The sequence below is a fragment of the Hydractinia symbiolongicarpus genome, chromosome 10 (assembly GCF_029227915.1).
Source record: "Hydractinia symbiolongicarpus strain clone_291-10 chromosome 10, HSymV2.1, whole genome shotgun sequence".
Taxonomy (NCBI): domain Eukaryota; kingdom Metazoa; phylum Cnidaria; class Hydrozoa; order Anthoathecata; family Hydractiniidae; genus Hydractinia; species Hydractinia symbiolongicarpus.
The window spans coordinates 13,101,994-13,124,712 of NC_079884.1; the positions used below are offsets into that span (position 1 = coordinate 13,101,994).

At 35.7% G+C, this 22,719-nt stretch overlaps 2 protein-coding genes across 2 annotated transcripts; both read left to right on the forward strand.

Moving 5' to 3' along the window:
- The first annotated feature begins 481 nt into the window (after positions 1–481).
- On the forward strand, positions 482–15,484 carry LOC130613341 (nuclear pore complex protein Nup153-like). The gene is made up of 3 exons (XM_057434699.1): positions 482–739; positions 8,876–8,950; positions 10,965–15,484. The coding sequence occupies exons 1-3, from the start codon at positions 602–604 to the stop codon at positions 14,928–14,930; spliced, it is 4,179 nt and encodes a 1,392-aa protein (XP_057290682.1). The 5' UTR covers positions 482–601; the 3' UTR covers positions 14,931–15,484.
- A 2,062-nt stretch (positions 15,485–17,546) lies between these two features.
- Positions 17,547–20,307, forward strand: LOC130613354 (uncharacterized). The gene is made up of 2 exons (XM_057434713.1): positions 17,547–17,962; positions 19,830–20,307. The coding sequence occupies exons 1-2, from the start codon at positions 17,949–17,951 to the stop codon at positions 20,125–20,127; spliced, it is 312 nt and encodes a 103-aa protein (XP_057290696.1). The 5' UTR covers positions 17,547–17,948; the 3' UTR covers positions 20,128–20,307.
- The last annotated feature ends 2,412 nt before the right edge of the window (positions 20,308–22,719 follow it).

The window sequence follows — 22,719 nt, forward strand, 5'->3', positions numbered from 1 at the left end:
GTGAGTTATATTTGTATAAGTAATCCTGCACATTATCTTCCCAAGTGCTGCAAAGATGATGGATCGAGTGAGACTTGAACACACGACCTCTCGCTTGCCGGGCAATTGCTCTATCGACTGTGCTATCAGATACTATCTCCCTAGCACATGTAGTAGACGAGGCGAGGATACTACCTCCTTGCGACATATTACGAGGACGAGGCGTATGTCCTCCTTGCGATATACCTTTCACGCATGCCAACGAGATATCACCGAATGATGCACAATTGGAGCTCAAGTACTAACCGACCAATCAAATTCGCCGCATTGGTTAAGCTCTTAGCACCCGGGAAAGGCATTTGCCCAACAGAGCCCGGTTTCGGAACGAAGTCCATCATCATTGGATGGGATAGTCGTGCGGGCACGCGCGAACGAAAATTTATTGATGATGCCACACAACCATGGATTCTTTTTTCCCTATAACCGTCAACACGCATAGTTTTATGGGTAATATAACACTGCCGCCATTTCAATAAATATGGCGTGCGAGTTTGGGAGCATGAGAACTCCACGCGAGTAAGATTTTCTTGAAGTTTTGCTTAAGGTTAATTGGATTGATAACATGGATAACCAAGAATTTTCAAGTGGACATCATAATGATGCACCAAGAAAGATTCGTACAAGAAGTTCAAGAAGTTCGAGATCTAATCCTTACAAAAGGCCAACATCAACTTCAAATCAAAATACTGAATCTGATCAGGTTAGCTAGTTATAATAATGCTAAAAAATAAGTTTTAATCACGGTTTAAAATTGTGTGTTTATTTTATTTTTTTTCCAATCCTTCATTTATTTCCATTGTCGTGGTTCTATAAGATCGTCAATTACAACAATTTCTTTAGGAAATAATTGTGCAAAGACCTGACCAATGAAAAGCGAATCTGTTCTGCTCTTGGTAGCCTAATTCTAATCTAATTGTAATTGTATAGTATCAAATTTAAGGAAATTTTATCACTCAACCCTTGTGCTTTAATATCGTTTCCAGTATAATCTTGCTTTAATTTTTTTTCTTCACTTAGCTTGCTTTGTTTTTCCTCTGCGCAGCTGTGGTTGCCACACCAACAAAAAAATGCTTGTGTGTGCAACTCGAAATGGAGAATTTCTCAATTTCCATAATAAAAGTCTTACAAATATACCAATCCTGGCAATTTGCAGGAAATGCCTTCTACTAGAGATTACAACAGGCCAAATTTTCCAAATCTTTTTATGCTCACAAGGAATTGTAAGGGTCTTTATATGTGCGTTGTTTAAGGGATTTAGATAAAATAAAATTAACATGTATATAGTGTGTGTTTTAAGATTTGTTTTGTTAAACAAATAGTGATTGTAGAGTTACAAGTATATTAAACAATTATTACGCGGTTTTAGTATTAGGATACCATTTTTAAGTTGTTATCGTGTTGGAGAATTGGACTTTGAACCCCCATTCTCAGTTGTGAAGGCTACAAAAAGTATAAGAATGTAAAGGCTCTTTTGAGAGATTTGCATTTTTTGCTTATGCTTATGTGTCAACATCACATTTTAAACCTCCCAGACCTTTTTTTGTAGCCAAAATTTATGAAGTTCCAAAATATGCCTAATGCAACAGTATAGAAAGTTCCCTATAGAAAGTTCCCTTGATTGAGTCTCACCCAATTGGGTAAATCACCAAAACAGATGAGTCTGCAACGTCCCAATCAGTTGAATCTTACCCTGGTCAGGTGACTACACCTGCTCTAAATCTTCTAAAGCTCTCTTTTTAAAAAAACAAAATGTAATCAAATCCCTTCTTTTCTTCTTTTTGTTGATTGTAAATTCGTATCAATTGCATTCACAGTATCAGGCCATAGTCTCATGGTTAGCTATCTCCCGAAAATGAATGTCAATCTCAATGTCCCTTTTACAACAATCTATCAACGAGATGTCTATCAACGAAAATCAACGTCTTTTCAATAACAAATTTTTATGAGCAATTATAACATAAATTTGCAATTTTTTTTTTTTTTTTTTTTTTTTTTTTTAACACAAACAATGGTGAAATGTCTATTTTTCACCATCAATGACCGATGTTAAATCCCCTGACTTGAGAACTTCCATCAGGGAAAAAGGAGATACCCCTTTCTTTGTCAGCACATCGGCTATTTGATGTTTTCCATCGATCCATCGTAGGGTGACTTCATCGTTGTTGATCATCTGCCTTAAGGCATTTATTTCCACTCGGAGTCGTTTGTCTGATACTGCCTTGGTTGAACCAGCACATTCGAAGAGTGATCTACTATCAGTTAAACATACAACTTCAGGTTTTTCGGCTAAAGACTCTTCAATCATTTTAGCCAAGAAAAATGCTGTGTCAGCTCCATCTACAGAAGCTAGTGACTCCGCTGAAAGAGTTGAACGTACTACACGACGAACTTTATTTGAGCTCCAGGAAATTGGTGATGATTTTCCTGAACCATCAGTTAAGAAGGCGATATGACCACCTTGACTTTGACCTCCTTCGAGATTGTTGAAGCTGGCATCAGTGAAAACCTTGATGCTTAGGTTATTCAAGGTAAGTTTTGGCACAGTAATGTGGCAATCTTGAGATTTCAAGAACTTTATCGTCTTATTGATGAGTTTAATATCAGCTAGAGTAGCTGTTGTTACTCTTGATGACACATCGCTTACTGTGAAGCTAATTTCTGGTCTTGACATACATGCCAACCAATTGAGCTTCCCAATTGATTGTCTCATTTTAGATCTTTCAACTTCATTGATTGGTTCATCCTTAGAGCATTTTATTCTCTCCATACTGAGAGTGATTGGCTCTAGCTCATTGATATAATCGGCTTGTTTGATGGTGATTGTTCCATCTTCATTTTGATCGAGGTCAATACCAATATATTTGAAGTGTCGCATATGTTCACTACTGGTCTTGAAGATACTCTTCAACTTTGATACCACATTAACGAAGGTAGAACTTCCTGCCCAAATCACGTCATCAACGAAACATACCAATATTCCGAAAATCAATGTATTTGAAGACCAGATGAATATTCCTTGATCTAGTTCAATAGGCTTTCCACCGAGTTGAATTAATTCACTTCGCAGTTTTAGGTACCAGCTACGACTTGCGTCAGCAAGACCATACACCGTTTTTGACAACTTCCAAAGGTTTTTGGTATTAGCCTCCTTCGGCGGCAGAACAATGACTTCTCTGTCAATCTTCTTTCCTTGAAGGAATGCTGTTTTGATGTCCAGAGAATTCAACATCCAATTTTTGGATGAAATTATCGTCAATGCTAATCTCAATCCTTCCTTAGAGCATGTTGGACTGTCTGTTTTAAAATTTTGGACTTCTTCAAAACCATGTGCCACAAGTCGTGCCTTAACTGAAGGTTGGCCATCAATAATCTTTGGTGTTACAACCCATCGTAGACTCATAGTTTCTTGTCCTTCATTAGGTATCTCGATGTAGACTGAATTGTTAATCCATGACTGTAGTTCTTTTGACTTTGCTGACAGTACTTCACTGCTGTTGGTGATCAGAGTGACTTCTGAAGGGTCATCATTGATTTCAATATCCTTGATGTTTGCAAAGTTTACCGCTCTCCTCATACCAGTTTCTGTTTCTACATTAAACCAGCCATCATGCTTGCCTCCAACTTTCCCTGCTCTTGATATGATTTTAGCCTTTTTCCATTCCCCACCATTGTCCTTATACTTTAGACAAAGATTCGGTCTTAATTTCGGCTTCTCCCTCGGCAGCATGCTATGTGCTTCAGCAGAAATTGGCTGTGTCTGATGAGCTGGTGCATCATTGTTTAAAGGCTCTGATTTTTCAGACGATTGATCTTCATTTTCTGATTTTTCAGACGAATGATCTTCATTTTCATTGCCAGATCCTGATTCTGATTCTGATTCTTGGAATCTAGGTGGTTGTTCCTCAGTGAAGGTGTTGTCCCCTGCCTCTGTCGTTTTTTCTGATGAACCACAGCCGCCGTCATGTACCAATTTTACACGACAAGGATGGACCCGAACGTAATAGCTTCCATGTTTGATCAAAATTTGTTGGCCGTCCTGACCAAGCACAGTGCCAGGACCTTTCCATTCGTTGCTATCGTTCCGTTTATAGTAAACATTATCACCTGTAAGATATTTGGTTTCTCCTGAAGATCTAATGTTGTGAGATAGTGCCCTTCTGATTCTTTCTGAGTGCTCACTTGCAATAAATGCTTCTCGAGCCTTGTGAAGGGCTTCCAGATTCTCTCTCATTAACTGCGTTGCTGGTTTTCCTGACAAGGCTGGTGGTTTGTCATCCATTAGTGATGGTAGACGTGGATTCGTTCCAATTGCTAATTGATAAGGTGTAAAACCGTGTGCATTATGTAGTGAATTCTTTGCATTTACACACCAATAAAGAGCAATATTCAAGCTGCAACTTGTATCATTGAGCACCTTGTCTAGCATGTTGGATAGTGTTTGGTTGTGTCTCTCAACAATACCATTTGACCAAGGGGATTCCGCGGCAGTTGTCTTAATTGTGATGCCAAATTGTTCTGCTAGATTGATGAGCTCTTCGTTAGCAAATTCACCGCCATTGTCGACTAAAAATTTATCACACAAGCCATAAACAGATATCCATGTCTTTAGTATTGCTTCAATAACAGTGGTCGGGTTTTTGTCCTTTATTATTGTTGCAGCAGATAGGCGAGTACAGAGATCGATTAGGTGAAGGATGATTTTCTTGTCGTAGAATTTTAGATCCATCGCAACGGTTTCAAGGAACTTAGATCCCATGGGTAATCCTACTACAGGGCGAGGTGGTGATCGTCGGTAGATTTGGCATGTTGTACATTCTTTATCAATTCTTTTTACTTCTGATATCAATTCTTTATTGTTGTTCCATGGTGGTCCTGCCTTATTGATCAATGACATAAGTTGATTGAGAGATGGGTGAGCAAACTGTCGGTGAAGTTTTTCGGCGATTACAGTCATGTTGTTGTCTTCCCTTGAGATAAAAACAAAATTGCATTCATAAGGTTTGTCGATTGATGCAATTACTTGACGCGGTCGAGTCAAAGGAATGGTATAATGTCCACTTGAGGTTGTGGCCAAGTGAACAGTTTCTCCCAATGCTTTTGCAGTGTCACTCTGGAAGTCAAGAATCATATCGTACAAGCACCACCCATGTTCAAGAGTGCCCAAATGTAAACATGACCCTGACAGGATCTATAATATACATTTAACATAAGGAATAGTTTAGGCTTCTCACAAAGATATCAGAATAAATTAAATTATATAATCAATTGTGTTAAAAAGGATAATGGTCAAAGTTATTTCCCTTGATTTTGCTATTTGTTTGATTCTGAAAGTTTCTGCTGCAAAAGTTTCTTCTTTTAAATTATTGTTGACCCCCCCCCCCCTCTCTAAGAGTTACACTTCATTGGTGGGTAATTACTAAAGTATCAGCTATCACTAGGAATTCACTTACGCATAAACTCTATAGCCCGATATCACCCAATGACAAGTGTTCTGTAGTCACCAATTCCATTGTGATAAGATACAAAGATGATAGAAGGGGCAAAGCAAGCTGTAGAAATTAGTTTTGCTGAGACAGTGAATATTTTTAAAATAATCTGAACTCCACTAATATATTTCTTTTTTTAATACTGAGGATATTGCAATCAAACCTGACCCAGTCACCTCTCTACTGTAGCCCACGATTGGTTCTGTCATGCATTCTTAGTAAAATTGCCACTGTGTAAAGATGGCCACCTCTCAATACAGCCAACGTGCAATTTAGAAGCAAAGAATAAAAAAACAAATTAGAAATGTTGGTTTGCAAAAAATTACTGACCGTAGAGAAAGCATCTGCTAATTCTAACCCTGTAGAGGCTTAAAAGGTAACATGTGATTATATTTATAGGGTCTGAGCATAAAATGACTTAGCTGTTTATTGCAGAGAATGCTTAGAACCTTCTTCACAAGACAATGCATGTCACCACAACAACAACCACTTGGAAATTTTTGGGGAATTCACTCTCACTGAAGAGTGTTCTAAAATGCCAAGTTGGGGGTTATTTTATAGTCTCCTTAGAAAATTCCTTATTTTAATTGAAATAATTACAGTATAGAGATTTATTGATCTTTTGGAACATACATTTTCCAAAAAAAAAAATTGTCATGATTTCAAAAAAAAATTGTCATGATTTGGAGATATTTTAACAAGCCTAAAGAAAATAACACCCAAGCAATAAATCGCTCACCCAAGGTTACATTAATTTAGATCTAACACAGTCTAGATCAGATTGGAAGAGGGTCATTAATATACCCCGTCCAACCCATGCTAGCATGGAAAACGGACGGTAAGCCGAGAATGATGATGATGGGCCAGCAACCTGAATAAATAGAATAAACACATATTTTATTACCAAATCTTTTTTATCTATTGTATCCTTTTTTATATCTGCAAATAATAGAAAGATAACATTGATTTCCATGTGAGATGGGTTGCTATTGCTCAGCTTGACAAACTTTTTGTGGATGTGTGAGTCTTTAACTGAGCAAGAGCAATTGCTCTCCCCTTATTGATAGGTCTGTTTTGGATATACTAAGTGTGTTAAAAAATGTTTATACTGTATTCCTAAATTATTAAATCAGAAGAGAGAAAAACATTGGCAACAATTTTGTAACTGCCTGTCACCATTTCACCTTGCTGACACTGATACAAAGTACAGCATAATGTTATGTAAAAGAGTTGCATTTGTTAAGTTTTCGAGAAAATGAAAAAAAATGCTGACAGAAATTAGATTGTCATCAGATCAGATATAAGTCAATTATTAATGTACCATAAAAGAACAACTAAACATGCATGTAACATACATATTGAGTGTTCATTTAATGACTTGTTAATTTTCTAGGATAGTGTGTATATTACCTCACTTTGCATGTTAAGCCTGATTGTGACTACAAGGCAGCAATTAGGTAACCATAGTAAGCATTATTGAGAATTATTAAGGGGGTGCAATATATCACACAACTTAATAATTTTGCGCGTGTGGTACCTGTGCGGTCTTAAAAGATTAAATTTTCAAGAAGCAAAAGTAAGAACAAAATTTCCTTACCCCCTTCACCACACAGGGGCTATTGTTTCAGCGTGGGAAACATGTGAAGAGCAAGTTGCAGCAATGTTTACAACCAGGAATTTAAACCCATGATAAAGTAGTAGTATTAGTGGAAGGTTAAGAGCTGGCATACATTTTGTATGCAAGCGTTGCAAAGGTGAGATTATAGAGAATGAAGTATTTCCAGCTTTAATGATGTACAACAGTGGCTCGTTAGAGATAGTTAAGAACTTCTGTTACTTAGGTGATATGTTGGGCAGTGAAGGGGGTGTTGGAAGAAGTGTTACTTGCAGGATAGGTTCTGCTTGGAAAAAGTTTAGAGAGTTACTTCCTTTATTGACTAGCAGAGTCCTGTCAATTGAGGTAAAAGGTAGGTTGTATGAGGCCTGTGTAAGAAGTGTTATGTTGTACGGTAGTGAGACATGGGCAGTGAAGCAGGAAGATCTTGACCGTTTAGAAAGGAATGATATGAGAATGGTTAGGTGGATGTGTAATGCCAGTCTGAGAGACAGAAAGAGTTCAGATGAGCTAAGAAGCAGGCTAAGTCTCTGTAGAATTAAAGATGTTATCCAGATAAGAAGATTGAATTGGCTGGGGCACTTGGAAAGAATGGAGGAGGATAATTGGGTAAGAAAGTGTAGAGACTTGATAGTTCCTGGGGCAAAGCCCAGAGGCAGACCGAGAAAGACTTGGCAGGAGGTTATAAGGACAGACTTGATAGAGAGGAAGTTGAGTTTAAATCTAACACAGTCTAGATCAGATTGGAAGAGGGTCATTAATATACCCCGTCCAACTCATGCTAGCATGGAAAACGGACGTTAAGCCGAGAATGATGATGATGATGATGATAAACATATAAATATTTTCCGTATTCCTTTAACAAATGACATAAACAACACACATTTAAAGTAACACAGGTATCATTTTTAGGTGTTATTGATGTGTATTTCACAATGATATTCTTATTTCTTTTTTATTTTTTTATTTTCACTACTTTCGAACAACGGGTGGCCACAAAAATGTGAAAAAAATTAAAAATAGAATTAATAAGACACGTGAAACTTTGTCCTCATTACTGCCACTCATTTTATTATGCACACTATGATTGGTAAGATGAAAATAGATAATAAAATTATAAAAACATAAAAAAGAATCTTCCGCACATCATTGTTACAGACAATCTGTAATGATTCATTATTTTTTTTTTCTATTCAGAGGAAAGATTAGTAATGACATATCTTGCTTTCTTGTTATTTATTATTTATTTATTTATTTATTTTTCTATTTTACCTTTGTTACTAGATCTCTTTAAATTAAAAGAATAAGCAAATTTATAAAAATATGCGTTTTAACTACACAGTTTTCAACGTACATAAATAAATTTAAGTTTTAACAATAGGGGTTGCGAAGCCTTTTTAAATCATTCTCTGACTGCATACTTTGCTTTTTTGTACTTTCAATATTTTAGAAAGCTATTGCAGACATAAAGAAAATAAAGATAACTAATGTGTGCGTGTGTGGGGGTGTGCGCGTGCAATCACACACCTCTTATGAAATGATCAGCCACTTCTTCCAATGTATTTGTTACACAGTCTTTGTTTATGTATCCCCTATTTGTTTTGTCAAAAAAGGAGAAATCTTTCACTCTAAAAGTGTAAACTTCCATATCAGCATCCATAATGAAAGATACCAGATCTCAGTATCCAAATGTTTTTGTTGAACTGCATCTAATTTTACTTCATTTTCTGTTTAGAGTTTAATTGGAAAGGTGACAAGCTACATAGTCCCATCATGGATATCTGGGTGGTTAACTGGTAGCAAAACAAATGTGAGTATTTTTTAGGTTAATTCTGCAATCATCACAGCCTTTCCAATTCAATTTATTTCTCCTCTATAAATAAATCTGAACTGAAATTGTATATTTGCCTGCTGCAAGTCAGCAATTCTGTGTTTCTCATTGACTAGTTATATTCTGTTTTACAGTGTGTATTTTGCAATTGCACACTTCAATACACAATAGTGATATTATAGTGAGGGCAAAGAGTTTGGAATAAAACATTTTGCCAACATGGATCAAGAATTTTTGTTGGCACATCGACATTCACATTGAAAAGTGCATAACGTAAATTTCAGAATTTTTTCTTCTGTTTTTAATAAACTTTGGCTGAACTAAGTTAAAAGGGTGTGCTGAGTTTTTTGTTGAGTCGTATTTTTTAAACAATCAGTTTTTGTATATTTTATGAGATTCTTGGGTAACATCCTCTGCTGCGTAAAATGCTGTTGAAAGAAAAATATTCAGAGTAATAATATTTCTGCACTCCTTATCATAGCTGTATGATTTACCAAACCTATCTAAAAATTTTCAAGAAAAAGGAAAATGCTACCAGAAGTTACAGCTCACACAGTGTAGTACTAAAAAAACTCTTTGTAAATTTGTTAAATGTTTCTTGTTCATAATTTATTTTTTTCTGCATAGTTTTACAAGCACGTATCATAGGAACTATTTCAGAACTAATTTAACTATATTTATAACGTTTTAGTTTAGAGGAATTTTGAAAACTGAATATTTTTGGTGAAGGAAAATAGTATTATAGCTATAAAATCTTGAAAAGAGTGTTATAATAAAAAAAATAGATATAGTTCTGAAATAACTCTAAGGAACTAATTATGTAAAAAAATTTCTTTCAAATTTAAAATATGTCACTATAGCACTTTAAACCTGAAATCAATGATGTATATTTTACTTAAAATTTACAAATTTCAGTTAATTGTATGGAAGTTGCAGGAGTTTTATTTTCACAAATTTAGATATAGTTCTTAAAGCTCAGATGTTCGGCGATAGTAATAACAGACTTTAATTCCCAATTTTTCCAAGAGTCCTTAATTTTCCAGTTACTCTCGATTTGCATGTCGGTTTGCAATCAAATTTTGTGAAGGGCTTATACAAGCTTACCCACAAAATTTGACTGCAAACCAAGTTGTAGATCCCGAGTTATTAAAAATAAGAAGCCCGGGACGAGCGAACAAGTGTCATTTTGGCAAAAAAAATTTATTAATCAATTAACCGTTATAATATCTATGCATTGATAAAGTTTAAATGCACACCCCTTAACAGGTTTAAAATTAATGATGAAAAAAAATGTCTAAATTTGCTACTGAAATATGACATCATAATTCATGCAGCATAATTAAATCTGAAATTCTTTAAATGTGAATATCTTGAGAACGAAAAGAGCTTTTTAAAAAATATTAAAAAGACTTGTTAGCTAACTTTTTAAGCTCTATAATATAAAGTCTAACATCATTTTATACCTTGGGCTCCCTTTAATTTATTGTGGCAAGGGTAAATAATATTAGATTTCACAAGAATTTAATTTCATAAATGGATAGTTTCCCTAAATTTTGCAAGAATTTTTTTTTTCGTGATTTGACAATTTCTATTACATAATTTGATGTGTTAATGTTTTATTCTTCGCACATTTTTATAAAGTACCAAATTTTAATCAGGTTGGAAATATTATTTTTATTATTAAAATATATAAACAAAGTTACAGGTTGGGTACACCGTCAAATTAGATATATATTAACTGGTTTTCTGATAACTCACAATGTTGCTGTCATCTTCCTAATCAATCTTGCTCTTACATACTACACAAGTAAACATCTAGCCAATCTTTGATTCTAAATCGTGACAGGGTTCTACTTGTTCACAGTTACGGCTTTTACTTTAACCCAATTACCGATCAGTGTGTACTCTGGTTCTTTAAATTAACTAGTAGCAACTCGTTCCTAAATATCCCTGATAGTAGCAAATTTTTACATATTTAATTAATTTTTTTTAGGTTGATGTTGTTGTTTCTGATGATAGTGATGTAGAAGGGGATGATGATGTGATTCACAATGAAGCAGCAAAAACCATATCTCAACCTGATGTAATTACTTCTCATGCTACAAAACAAGATCATTTCTCTGTGATTAACGAAGAATCCGAATCTAAGGAAACACCACCTGTTCTCCAACCTGGGTTTTATCAAAGATATCGTTCACCTGAAAACACCACAAACTTGATCCGACCGTCCTTTGTAAATGATACAAAAGATGAACGAACTGAAAGCAATCCTTATGTTGTTCCTCAACAAAAGCTGTTTCATCTCGATGAGTCAACAACAAAAGCTGAAACAGATGCAACTCAATCGTTAGCCACATCGTTACTTTACCACAGTAGAAAACGACATTCTGTAAACAAACCTGCATTCAGGGTATCAGCATTTGTATCACCTAGGGAACAATCAACAACAACGTTTAACACTTCATTAAATTCGTCCTCTTTTGATTTTTCATCAAATAACAGATCAACATTTTATTCTGGTCACACTATGTTTGGTGGTTCTTCAACAATGCGGGAAAATCCTACCAAACGTCGGAAAATGTCGCCAGTTTCGAGCAAAGTGCAAACGATAAGGACACAAATAAGTGCCAAACCATTAAGAGCTGGTAAAAGAAGATCTGTAACAAGTGAGACTGCGAAAAAAATATTAACCACGCTTAATAAAATGTCTTCTCCCTTGAGAGACTCAAGAAAGTTGCCTCCACTTTTGGAAAAACAATCAGTTTCATTTACGAAACAATTGCGTAGTTCAGGAAAGGATAAAGTGTCACCTTATGCACCTCCAGTGAAAGACATGAATACACCTTTGAAAGACATTAATCTAGCTCATACTAATGTTAATAAACCAATAATCACTGCAGATCGTAAATCGTATGAAATTAAACAACATGTTCCAAGTTTATCATTTGTACCACAAGCCCTACCAGCATTGTTTTCTAGCAATACGAAGTCAACTAGTAGTATAGAAAAACAACCCAACGCAAATAACAATCAGGACATTTTGAAAACCAGTATGAAGATGAAACGTGAACGTAGCGTACATTATTCGAGTGGCCAAAAGGACAATGAAGTTGTAAACACTTTACCAGAAGTATCGTTGGCTGTGCCACTAATAGTGAACTCACTTCCGAACTTTAAATTCTCAGCAACTGCCAGTAGTACCATTCAGACATTAACACCTATACCCAAGGCGTCTGTTTCGGTTTTTAAAAGTAAAACAGACGTCACACCTTCTGTTGGCTTTAACTTCGCCTTGCCAGGGGTGATCAGTGATAAAGCAGTACTGAAAACGCCCAACAAACAATTCAATTTTAGTAGTCCAGCGGCTTTACACAGTGGAAATAGTAAAAATTCTTCAAACAATGCAAAAGTAGACTTACCACCAGAGCAGAACTCTGTTGGAAGTGTATTGAAACCAATGACGGGAGATGACAGTCAAGATAATTTATCGAAAAAAAGTGGGTCAACAAAACATATTAAAAAAGTTCAAATGAAAACTTTGGCTTCTAAATTTTTAAAACCTGAAGGTTGCTGGGAATGTCCTACTTGCATGATACAGAATAAATCTACAGACAATGTGTGTGTGGCATGTTCAGACAAAAAACCAGTTGAGAAAGAATCAGTAACAGAAACTTTTAAACCCTCCAACGATAATTTTAAGACATTTAGTACTTTTAAATTTGCTCAACCAGACTCTGGTTCCTGGGAGTGTCCGACTTGTATGATTAAAAACAAAGTTGATTTACTGAAATGTGCCGCCTGCTCAGAGTCCAAACCAGGCAGCAACCTCGTAAAACAGGAAATAAAAAACGTTGGTCCATTTAATGCATTGACAAGCACAGATAAAACCGAAAAAACTGTTTTTCCCATCAGGCAGTTAAAGTTGAAACAGGATAGCAGCGAATTCTGGGAATGCCAGACCTGTATGATAAAGAATAAAAAAGACTGTTCAGAATGTGTTGCTTGTGGAGAAAAGAATCCCAATAGCAATGCCACATCTCAAAAAGTAACGTTTAGTGATAACACTAATAAATCTACATTTTCATTTGGTTTATCTTCTGACCAAGCTAATAACAAATCCCTGTTTTCATTTGGTCAACCTAAAGATGCAATAAGCAGTAAATCAACATTTTCATTTGGTAATTCTGCAACTGATTCTGCAACTACCAAATCAACATTTTCATTTGGTCAACCCACATCAGATTCTGCAACCAGCAAATCAACATTTTCGTTTGGTCAACCCACATTAGATTCTGCAACCAGCAAATCAACATTTTCGTTTGGTCAACCCACATCAGATTCTGCAACCAGCAAATCAACATTTTCGTTTGGTCAACCCACATCAGATTCTGCAACCAAAAAGTCAACATTTCCGTTTGGTCGACCCGAAACTGATTCTGCAACAAGCAAATCATCATTTTCTTTTGATCAACCCACATCAGATTCTGCAACCAGCAAATCAACATTTTCTTTTGGCAAAACAACAGCTGAATCAGCAAGCAACAAATCAACTTCCATTGAAAAAGTAAGTAATCCATCAGGAAGCAAAACTGCATTTTTATTTGGTGAAACATCTGACTCTAACACTGGCAAAGAAATTGTCGATTCGTCTGTTGCCAAAAAGCCATCCTTCTCATTCGGCCAGAGTTCGAATTTGCATTCGTCTGGATTTTCGTTCGGTAAACCCATCATGGCTGATGCTGAAAATTCTATTAAAGTATCTGCTGAACCTTTGACTGACAAAAAAGAATCAACTGTCGAATCAGATTCAGTTTCTAAAGACAAGCCGCTCTTTAAAAGCATTAAGGAGGCTGCTAAAGGTGGATTTCTTGCTGTTTCATCTGCTGGCGATGATGAAGTACAGACACTTGGCCAACAGTCGCAATCTTTCAACGCCACTCTGTTTGGAGTGGCCAAACCAGCAACAGCAGCTACAGGTGGATTTAAACTAGAGTCGAGCAATTCAAAGATGTCCCCATTAAAGTCATTTGCTACGAAAACGGAAAGCCAAACCAATTTTTCTTTTGGTCTCGCAGCCCCAGCGACTAATAGTGCAATATTCGATTTAACGAAACCATCTATTTCTACTTCAAGTTCAAACCTGTTTGGTTCCAAGGCAGCTGATGTGACTGCACAGGGAGGTTTTACTTTCGGCATTGGTAGCGCTAAAGTTGACAAAAATCTAACAGAAAAACCTTTAAATTTTGGGTCTGCTTCAAATACTTCCGCCTCTTTTGCATTTGGCACGAGTACATTTAAATCGACTGCACCGTCACTTAAAACGACTACCATAGAAACGCCGACAAATGTTATACCACCCGTCTCAAACAGTGGCTTTAACTTAGGTAGTAACAACTCCAGTACTGGATTTAACTTTGGAGGGAATACCACAATGGAAGCAACGTCGAATGTTTTTAGTGCCACTTCATCCATTAACTACGGCTCTATGAATAACGCGACGTTTCAAGAAAATCAGCCTCCTACAGCAAACAGTGGATTCCAGTTTCAGTCCAATGCACCTTCTACAGATGCAGGATTTAGTTTTGGTAATAACGGTGTGTCAAAACCTGCATTTGGATCAAGTGAGGCGTCCGCTCAGAGTGGTATCTTTGGCTTTGGGACATCTACTGTAAACCCTTTCAATGCTGGCGATGCAACAATCGCGAAAAAGAGTATTTTCGAGTCGGCAAAAGTTTCTCCTGGTTTCGACTTTTCGTCTTCGAATAAAGCAGCCCCGTCTTTCAATTTTACTAACGGTACTGTATCGACGTTTAATTCCACTGACCAATCAACACAAAATATGTTTGCACCAAGTCCTGCCAATACCGGAAATATGTTTAACATGGGTTCATCCTCCAATTCGACGGGTGCTATTAAAAGCAGACGCATGAAACGAGCTGTTAGAAGAATTAAAAAATAATTGAGTGAACAGCAACGTCACTTACGCTGACAAGATATATCAGAAATTGGTCAATGCGCGAAATATGTAGCTTGTCCTAAATTCTTTGTGGAATTGGTGTAATGGTGAAGATATATGGACATGAAATGCTGACAAGTATATACGTCATTAAGCAATTAAGAATGTTTTTTAATTTTAATTTTAGAGTAATTTCACTTCCTGTAATATTTTACCCATTTTTTTCTTCATTTTACCCATTTTTTTGCCCAATGGTGTTCATATTCAATGATTTTTTTACATGTTTTTTTTTACAATATACTTAGTCTGCGTTCTTCGTGAAGTACTCGATAATAATTGAATCAGCTGGTTCACAAACTGCATATAGACGCGAATTATAGTCTCTAGGTTTGATTCGGAGAGTTTTTGAAGGACTAACAGATTTTATGCTTTGGTTAGTGGCGATTTACTGGTATGTATTCTGAGAGATTGGAAAAAATATATAACGCTATTTTTAATATTTTAAAACACCACTTATATTTTTATGAAGAAGTGAAATAAAAAGTGTTATTACTGTTTGCTACTGTTTATTTCTATTTTGCGTGGCTTTTTGTGGACATAAGCCTTTGAATGAAAGGAGGTCAAGAGAAGCTATTTTCAAAACTTTAGTGATCAATTACTATGTGAATATTAGGCTTGTCACGCGTTAAAAAACCCATCTCAGCTCTTTTAATAAGTCTCCTTCAAAAGTAGCGTTATTTGGAATTTACCACTAATTGAATTTCCGCGCCCGAAGGCGTAGGAAATTCTTTAAAACCGTCGTTTTTTCTTTTGGAGCATTTTTTGAGAAAAAATCGACCCTGGGATTTCACGTTCCTCTGATTTTTTGTTACCTAATGTCATTTTACGCCAAAATTGGTTCAAAAATTAAAACTACTTTATTTTCCACAATATTTGGCATAGTTAACAAAAAAAGTATACTGAACATGATGGTGACATCAAAATTTCCATTTTTTGGCCCCCTTAAATGTCATTTTAGGCCAAAATTGGTCCAAAAATTAAAACTACTTTATTTTCCACAATATTTGGCATAGTTAACAAAAAAAGTATACTGAACATGATGGTGACATCAAAATTCCCATTTTTTGGCCCCCTTAGATGTCATTTTAGGCCAAAATTGGTCCAAAAATTAAAACTACTTTATTTTCCACAATATTTGGCACAGTTAACAAAAAAGTATGCTGAACATGATGGTGACATCAAAATTCCTATTTTTGGCCACCTTAAATCTCATTTTAGGCAAAAATTGGTCCAAAAATTAAAACTACTTTATTTTCGACAAAATTTTGCACAGATCACAAAAAAAATATGCTGAACATGATGGTGACATCAAAATTTCTATTTTTGGCCACCTTAAATCTCATTTTAGGCAAAAATTGGTCCAAAAATTAAAACTACTTTATTTTTGACAAAATTTGGCACAGTTAATAAAAAAGTATGCTGAACATGATGGTGGCATCAAAATTTTGTTTTTTTGTCAACTAAATGCCGTTTAAGTCCATAAACGTTTCAATCGGAAGACTTTCAATCATATGAATGATAGGCTATAATTTTTGTTCGCAATTTCTTTTAAAGCGTGAGTTTATTATGACACGTTTCGTTTTGTTTGCGTTTGTTGTAAGATGTAATGTCACTTGTGTGTTTTATCTTCAGAGCTTCAAGCACCAAACCTCTTCGAATGTTTGGCACGATAACAACGAATTAGCAGGTTGTCATCAAATATTTTGGTAGCGAGCGGAAATTCTAAGAGCCCCCAGGGCTTCTTGTTTGACTATTTGAAATGTTCTTGTAATTTCGTAGTTTTAAGTTTGATAGTCAAAGGGTGCATTTGCTATCTCAGTGTTTCTTAAGAAGTTTTAGTTAGCCAATTCTCGTTGCGAGAGTTTTTACACAAAACGCTGTGGTTTGTTCTCGTAAAATAAACTAAAAACAGTTTATTTGCGGGAACAGATAGGAGAGTTTTTGATGCATCCTTGACGAAAAAACTCGTTTCAAAAAATTTAAGCGCAGTTCATTGGCGAAAGAAAAATCGCGTGGCGTAAATAAGTTTTAAAATGGACGGGTGACCATCAAAATTTCCTAAATAACCTAAAAAATACTATTTCACTGTCATCACTAAAAACAAAATTTATGAAAAAACGTCAGCATTCAACTTCCAAATTTAAATATTCTTTAATGAACGGTGGAAAAAAATTAATTTAACTACTATAAACCACAATAGCAACATGGCGGATTGCGTATTGGACTATTATTGGGTTAAATAGTCGCACTTTGAAGGGAGCTTGTGTTTTGAAGGGTAACATGCGATTGTCTCCTAAAGGAGTCGCATGCTAAACTTAGATGTTTTTATGAAAATTTTCTTTCGCGAAAACAATTTTGATACAACGGACCAATTAGGTCAGCTTATGGGGCATAAAGTAAGTAACTTAGAATTGTAAACGTACAATGTACAACCTCGTCTCCGAGCTCATCTAGTCTAATATACGATATGCAAATGATAAGGACAATGTTCATAAGACTTTATTAACTATTACCCATCATAGGTTTAAGAAACAAAAGAACACTTTGGGAAACTAAAGTTGAAAATTGAGGAACACACAGAGCACTAGAGTGTAAATTTGAATCATTCTTCAAAAATCGCGACCGTAGGTACTCTAGCTTTTCGTTTCATCCTCGTATTAAGAAAGCGCTACAGGCCCTTGGACCGAGGTTGATTTCACCCCGTATTATTGTTTTTGCAGCTAGAATATAACTGAATATAACTTGTAAGCACGACACTATTTTAAACTTGTTTTTTTGCGTGCCTCGTGCTATTAACATGCATTGGATGATTTCTCCGGTACCCCGGCTTTGCTTGGTCTATCTTTTTAACTCATCCGGTCTGTAAAATGTATACTGAACTCAAAATGGTAACCAATAATCGATAAATGTAAACAGTGAAAGTGAAAGTAAAACCTTTATTGAAAAAGAAGTCACCTGAAAATGGAGAATAACAGGTTAGCAAGTTCAAGTTCTGTTTGTGGAGAACAGGAAATCAGGTTTTGTTCTTGCAAAACCAAAGTTTGTCTGTTAGGAGAGCAGCGGTCAACAATGTTTTTATTTTTTTTAAAAAGTAATATTCAGTAATATTCAGTAATATTTTAATTTTTTAAAATCAACAAGAAGCCCTGGGGGCTCTAAGAATTTCCGCTCGCTACCAAAATATTTGATGAAAACCTGCTAATTCGTTGTGTTATTGTGCTAAACATTTGAGGAGGTTTGGTGCATGAACCTCTGAAGATAAATTACACAAGTGACATTATATCTTACAACAAACGCAAACAAAACGAAACGTGTCATAATAAACTCACATTTTAAAATAAATTGCTAACAAAAAATACAGCCTAACATTCATGGTAAGTCTTGCGATTGAAACGTTTATGGTCTTAAACGGCATTTGGTTGACAAAAAATCAAAATTTTGCTGTGACCATCATTTTCAGCATATTTTTTTTATTAACTGTGCCAATTTTTGTCGAAAATAAAGCAGTTTTAATTTTTGGTTAAATTTTGGCCCAAAATGACATTTAGGTGACAAAAATCAAACTTTTGTACCATCATCATTTTCAGCATACTTTATTTGTTAACTGTGCCAGATTTAGCCGAAAATGAAATGGTTTTAATTTTTGGATCAATTTTGGCCTAAAATGGCATTTAGGTGACAAAAATCAAAATTATTATGTCACCATTATGTTCAGCATACTTTTTTTGTTAACTGTGCCAAATTTTGTTGAAAACAAATACTAATTTTGTCCTGAAACATCATTTAGATGAGTTCCCAGTAGTTGGGGAGCTTGGGTGCGAAGTTTACATCTGTGACTCCGTCGTGTAATCCCAGGGTCGATTTTTTCTCAAAAAATGCTCCAAAAGAAAAAAACGACTGTTTTAAAGAATTTCCTACGCCTTCGGGCGCGGAAATTCAAAAATATTTATTGGTAACAGGAACAGAAAGAAAATGAGGTAAAAAGTTTCTTTTATCAAAAAAGGCCATTTTATCCATGAGTTTTACATTCATTCAGCTTAAATAAATCCCCAGTAGCCAGTGCAAATTTCATTGTTAGCAGCTAGAAATTCTCCACTAATCCTGCCAACGACACAAGATGGAATAGCCTGTTTTCTATGCCAAGTGATTCATAGTGATGGCTCCAGGCTGATAATGTTAATAGGCTGTAAAGTGAAGCTTTAATAAGGTAACATAAAATGTGATATGTGAAAAGAAAGAAGGGTAGGGATTTTGGGTCTCGTTTTTAAAGGGAGAGGGGGGAGAGCCATTAATTTGAAGGCATGACAAAACGCTATGACTGTGAAACTAATACGACTTTAATATGTAAAGAACAGGCATATTAAGATCTAAAGAAATGTTTCTTTATAAAGCTTTATTTTTTAAAAGATGTTGCATATTTTAGTAACGGGAATAAAACTTCTGCTAGGGATTCCCTTACCCCCTTGCACAATCAAAAAACGAAGAACGAGATCAAAAGGCGAAGAACCAGAGCATTTTTTCACAAAATCCAGGGCATTCATTACGAATGTTAATTAAACTCGCAAGTATAAAAAACATCCATATTCATTAAAAATCATTTATATTCTAAGAAAGTCATTCATACGCTAAAACAATTATTTATATTCTAGAACAATCATTCGTATGAAAATCATTCATATTCTAGGAAAATTATTCATGTGGCCAATTCTTTTATATTTATAAGAAAAATTATGCTGGACCTCCTGGCTTATCTTAGAACTGCCACAAAAATGCCAACGATTACAATATCAATGTAGTAAATTGAAAATCAAGTCATCCACAATTTATACAATTTTTATTTAGTCAACCACCATCTGAGTCAACAACCAATAAATCAACATCTTCGAAAGGTCAGCCGACAGGTGATTCGGTAACCAACAAATCATCATTTTCATTTGGTCAACCCACAGCTGATTTAACAACGAACAAAACATTAATTATGTTTGGGAAACCTGCGTCTGATTCAGCAATAAAAAAATCATCATTTTCGTTTGGAAAATCCACAGTTGATTCTGCAACCAGCAAATCAACATTTGCATTTGGAAAATCCACGTTTGACCTTGCAACCAGCAAATCAACATTTTCATTTGAAAAAACCTAAGTTGATTCTGCAACCAGCAAGTCATCAATTTCATTTGGAAAATCCACAGTTGATTCTGCAACCAGCAAACCAATGTTTTCATTTGATCGGCTCACAGTTGATTCTACAACCAGCAAATCATCATTTTTATTTGGAAACCCCAAGTTGATTCTGCAACCAGCAAATCAAATTTTTTATTTGGTCAGCCCACAGTTGATTCTGCAATTAACAAATCGTTATTGAAGATATTATTTCGGTTTGTCTGTTCAGTATTCATATTACTGTGGAAAGTTTATCATTTCTTGAACATGATAGTTTAGTAGGCGACGTTTCGGGAGATCCTTCTCCCATCATCGGGCGAAGTAAAATGATGTTGCACATGTATTTATATAATTGCAGAGGATCGAAATTCATAAAAATTAATAAAAAATTAACCAATCAGAAACGAGCTGATAATTACAGTTAATTACGGTAATTAACATTTTCGGACCTAGATGTAGGTAACTACACTTTTTTACGTTCTACACTGTTGATGGTTTCTTTAATCTTCCTGGCCGTTGTTCTGGATTCTCTGTCAATGATTTTCTTCTCATCCCAATTAACCTGATGACTTCTGCTCCAGCTGTGGTCCGCAATTTCATTTTTCTTCACATCTCCGTTTCTCACTGCGCGCATATGTTCTTGTACTCGTTGCTTAAACTTTCTTTTTGTTTCGCCTATATACACTGCATCACAATCTTTACACGGGATTTCGTAAACAACATTGTTTTGTTCTTCCATGTTTATTTTGTCTTTTGGTTTAGACAAAGTGCTTCTTAGGGTGTCTTTAGAGTTAAGATTGCATTTGATCTTGTGTTGTCTTAAAACTCGACGAAGGATCTCGCTGGTACCTGGTACGAAGGGTAGTAATGCTGATGCGATGAATTCCTCTGATATTTCCTTGTTGTCTCCGTTGCATCTTTTTCATTTCAAAAACCCACAGTTGACTTTGCAACCAGCAAACCAAAATGTTCATTTGGTCAGCCCCAAGTTGATTCTGCAACCAACAAATCAACATTTTCATTTGGAAACCCCGCAGCTAATTCTCCAACCAGAAAATCAACTTCCATTGAAAAAGTAACTGATCCATCAGGAAGCAAAACTACATTTTTATTTGGTGAACCATCTGATTCCAAGACTGACAAAGCAATTGTCCAGTCGTCTGTTGTCGAAAAGCCATCTTTTTTATTCGGCCAAAACTCAAATTTGCAATCGTTTGGATTTTCGTTTACTAAACCCATCATGGCTGACGCCGAAAAGTCTATTAAAGAATCAACTGTCGAATAAGATTTAGTTTCTAAAGACAAGCCGCTCTTTAAAAGCATTGGAGAGGCTGCAGAAAGTGAATTTCTTGCTGTTGCATCTGCTAAAAAAGTTCAACCATTTAAGCTACAAACGAAGTCAATTTTTGCGTCACAATCTGCCAGCGATGCTGAATTACAACCATTAAGCCAACAGACGCATAAGGATAAAACACTCCAATCTGTCAAGGCCGCTCTGTTTAAGGGGACCAAACCAACATTCGCCACGAAAACGGAAAACCAAAACAATTTCTCTTTTGGTCTTAATGCACCATCAAGTAAAAGTGAAACATTCGATTTCTCGAAGCTATCTATTTTTATTTCCAACTTAAACTTGTTTACTGAGTCAACTGGTGTATCTTCACAAGCAGGGTCCGCTTTTGACATTTTTGACACTTTTGACACTGACAACGCAAAAGGTGACAAAATCCTGGTAGAAAACTTCTAACTGCTCCAAAAACTTGCGTTTCTTTTGAACTTGGCACGGATAACAATTTTAATTTGACTACACCGTCACTTGTTGCGACTACCGTTAAGATACCGACAAATGTTATACCAACGATCTCGAACAGTGGCTTTAACTTAGGTAGTAGCAATTCCACTAGTGGATTTAACTTTCGAGGAAATACCACAGTAAGAGAAACCTGAAATGTTTTTAGTACCACATCATCCTTTGACTTCAGCTATAAGAATAACGCGATATTTCGAGAAAGCCAACCTCCTGCTACAAACAGAGGATTCCAGCTTCAGCCCAATGCACCTACTACGAATTCAGGATTTAATTTTGGTAATAACGGTGTGTCAAAACCTGCATTTGGATCAGGTGAAGCGTCCGCTCAGAGTGGTATCTTTGGCTTTGGGGCATCTACTGTAAACCATTTTCATACTTGCGACGCAGCAATCGCGAAACGGAGTATTTTCGAATCGCTAAAAGTTTCATCTGGTTTTGATTTGCCGGCTGCAAACAATTTGCCATCTTTCAATTTTACTAACAGTGTTGTATCGACATTTAATTCCACTGACCAATCAACACAGAATATCTTTGCACCAAGCCCTGCCAATACCGGAAATATGTTTAACATGGGTTCATCGTCCAATTCGATGGGTGGCATTAAAAAAAGACGCATGAAACGAGCTGTTAGAAAAATTAAAAAATAATTGATTGAACAGCATCGTCACTTACGCTGACAAAATTCACCTGAAGTTGGTCAATGCGCGAAATATATAGCTTGTCCTAAATTTTTCGTGGAATAGGTGCATTGTTGAAGATATA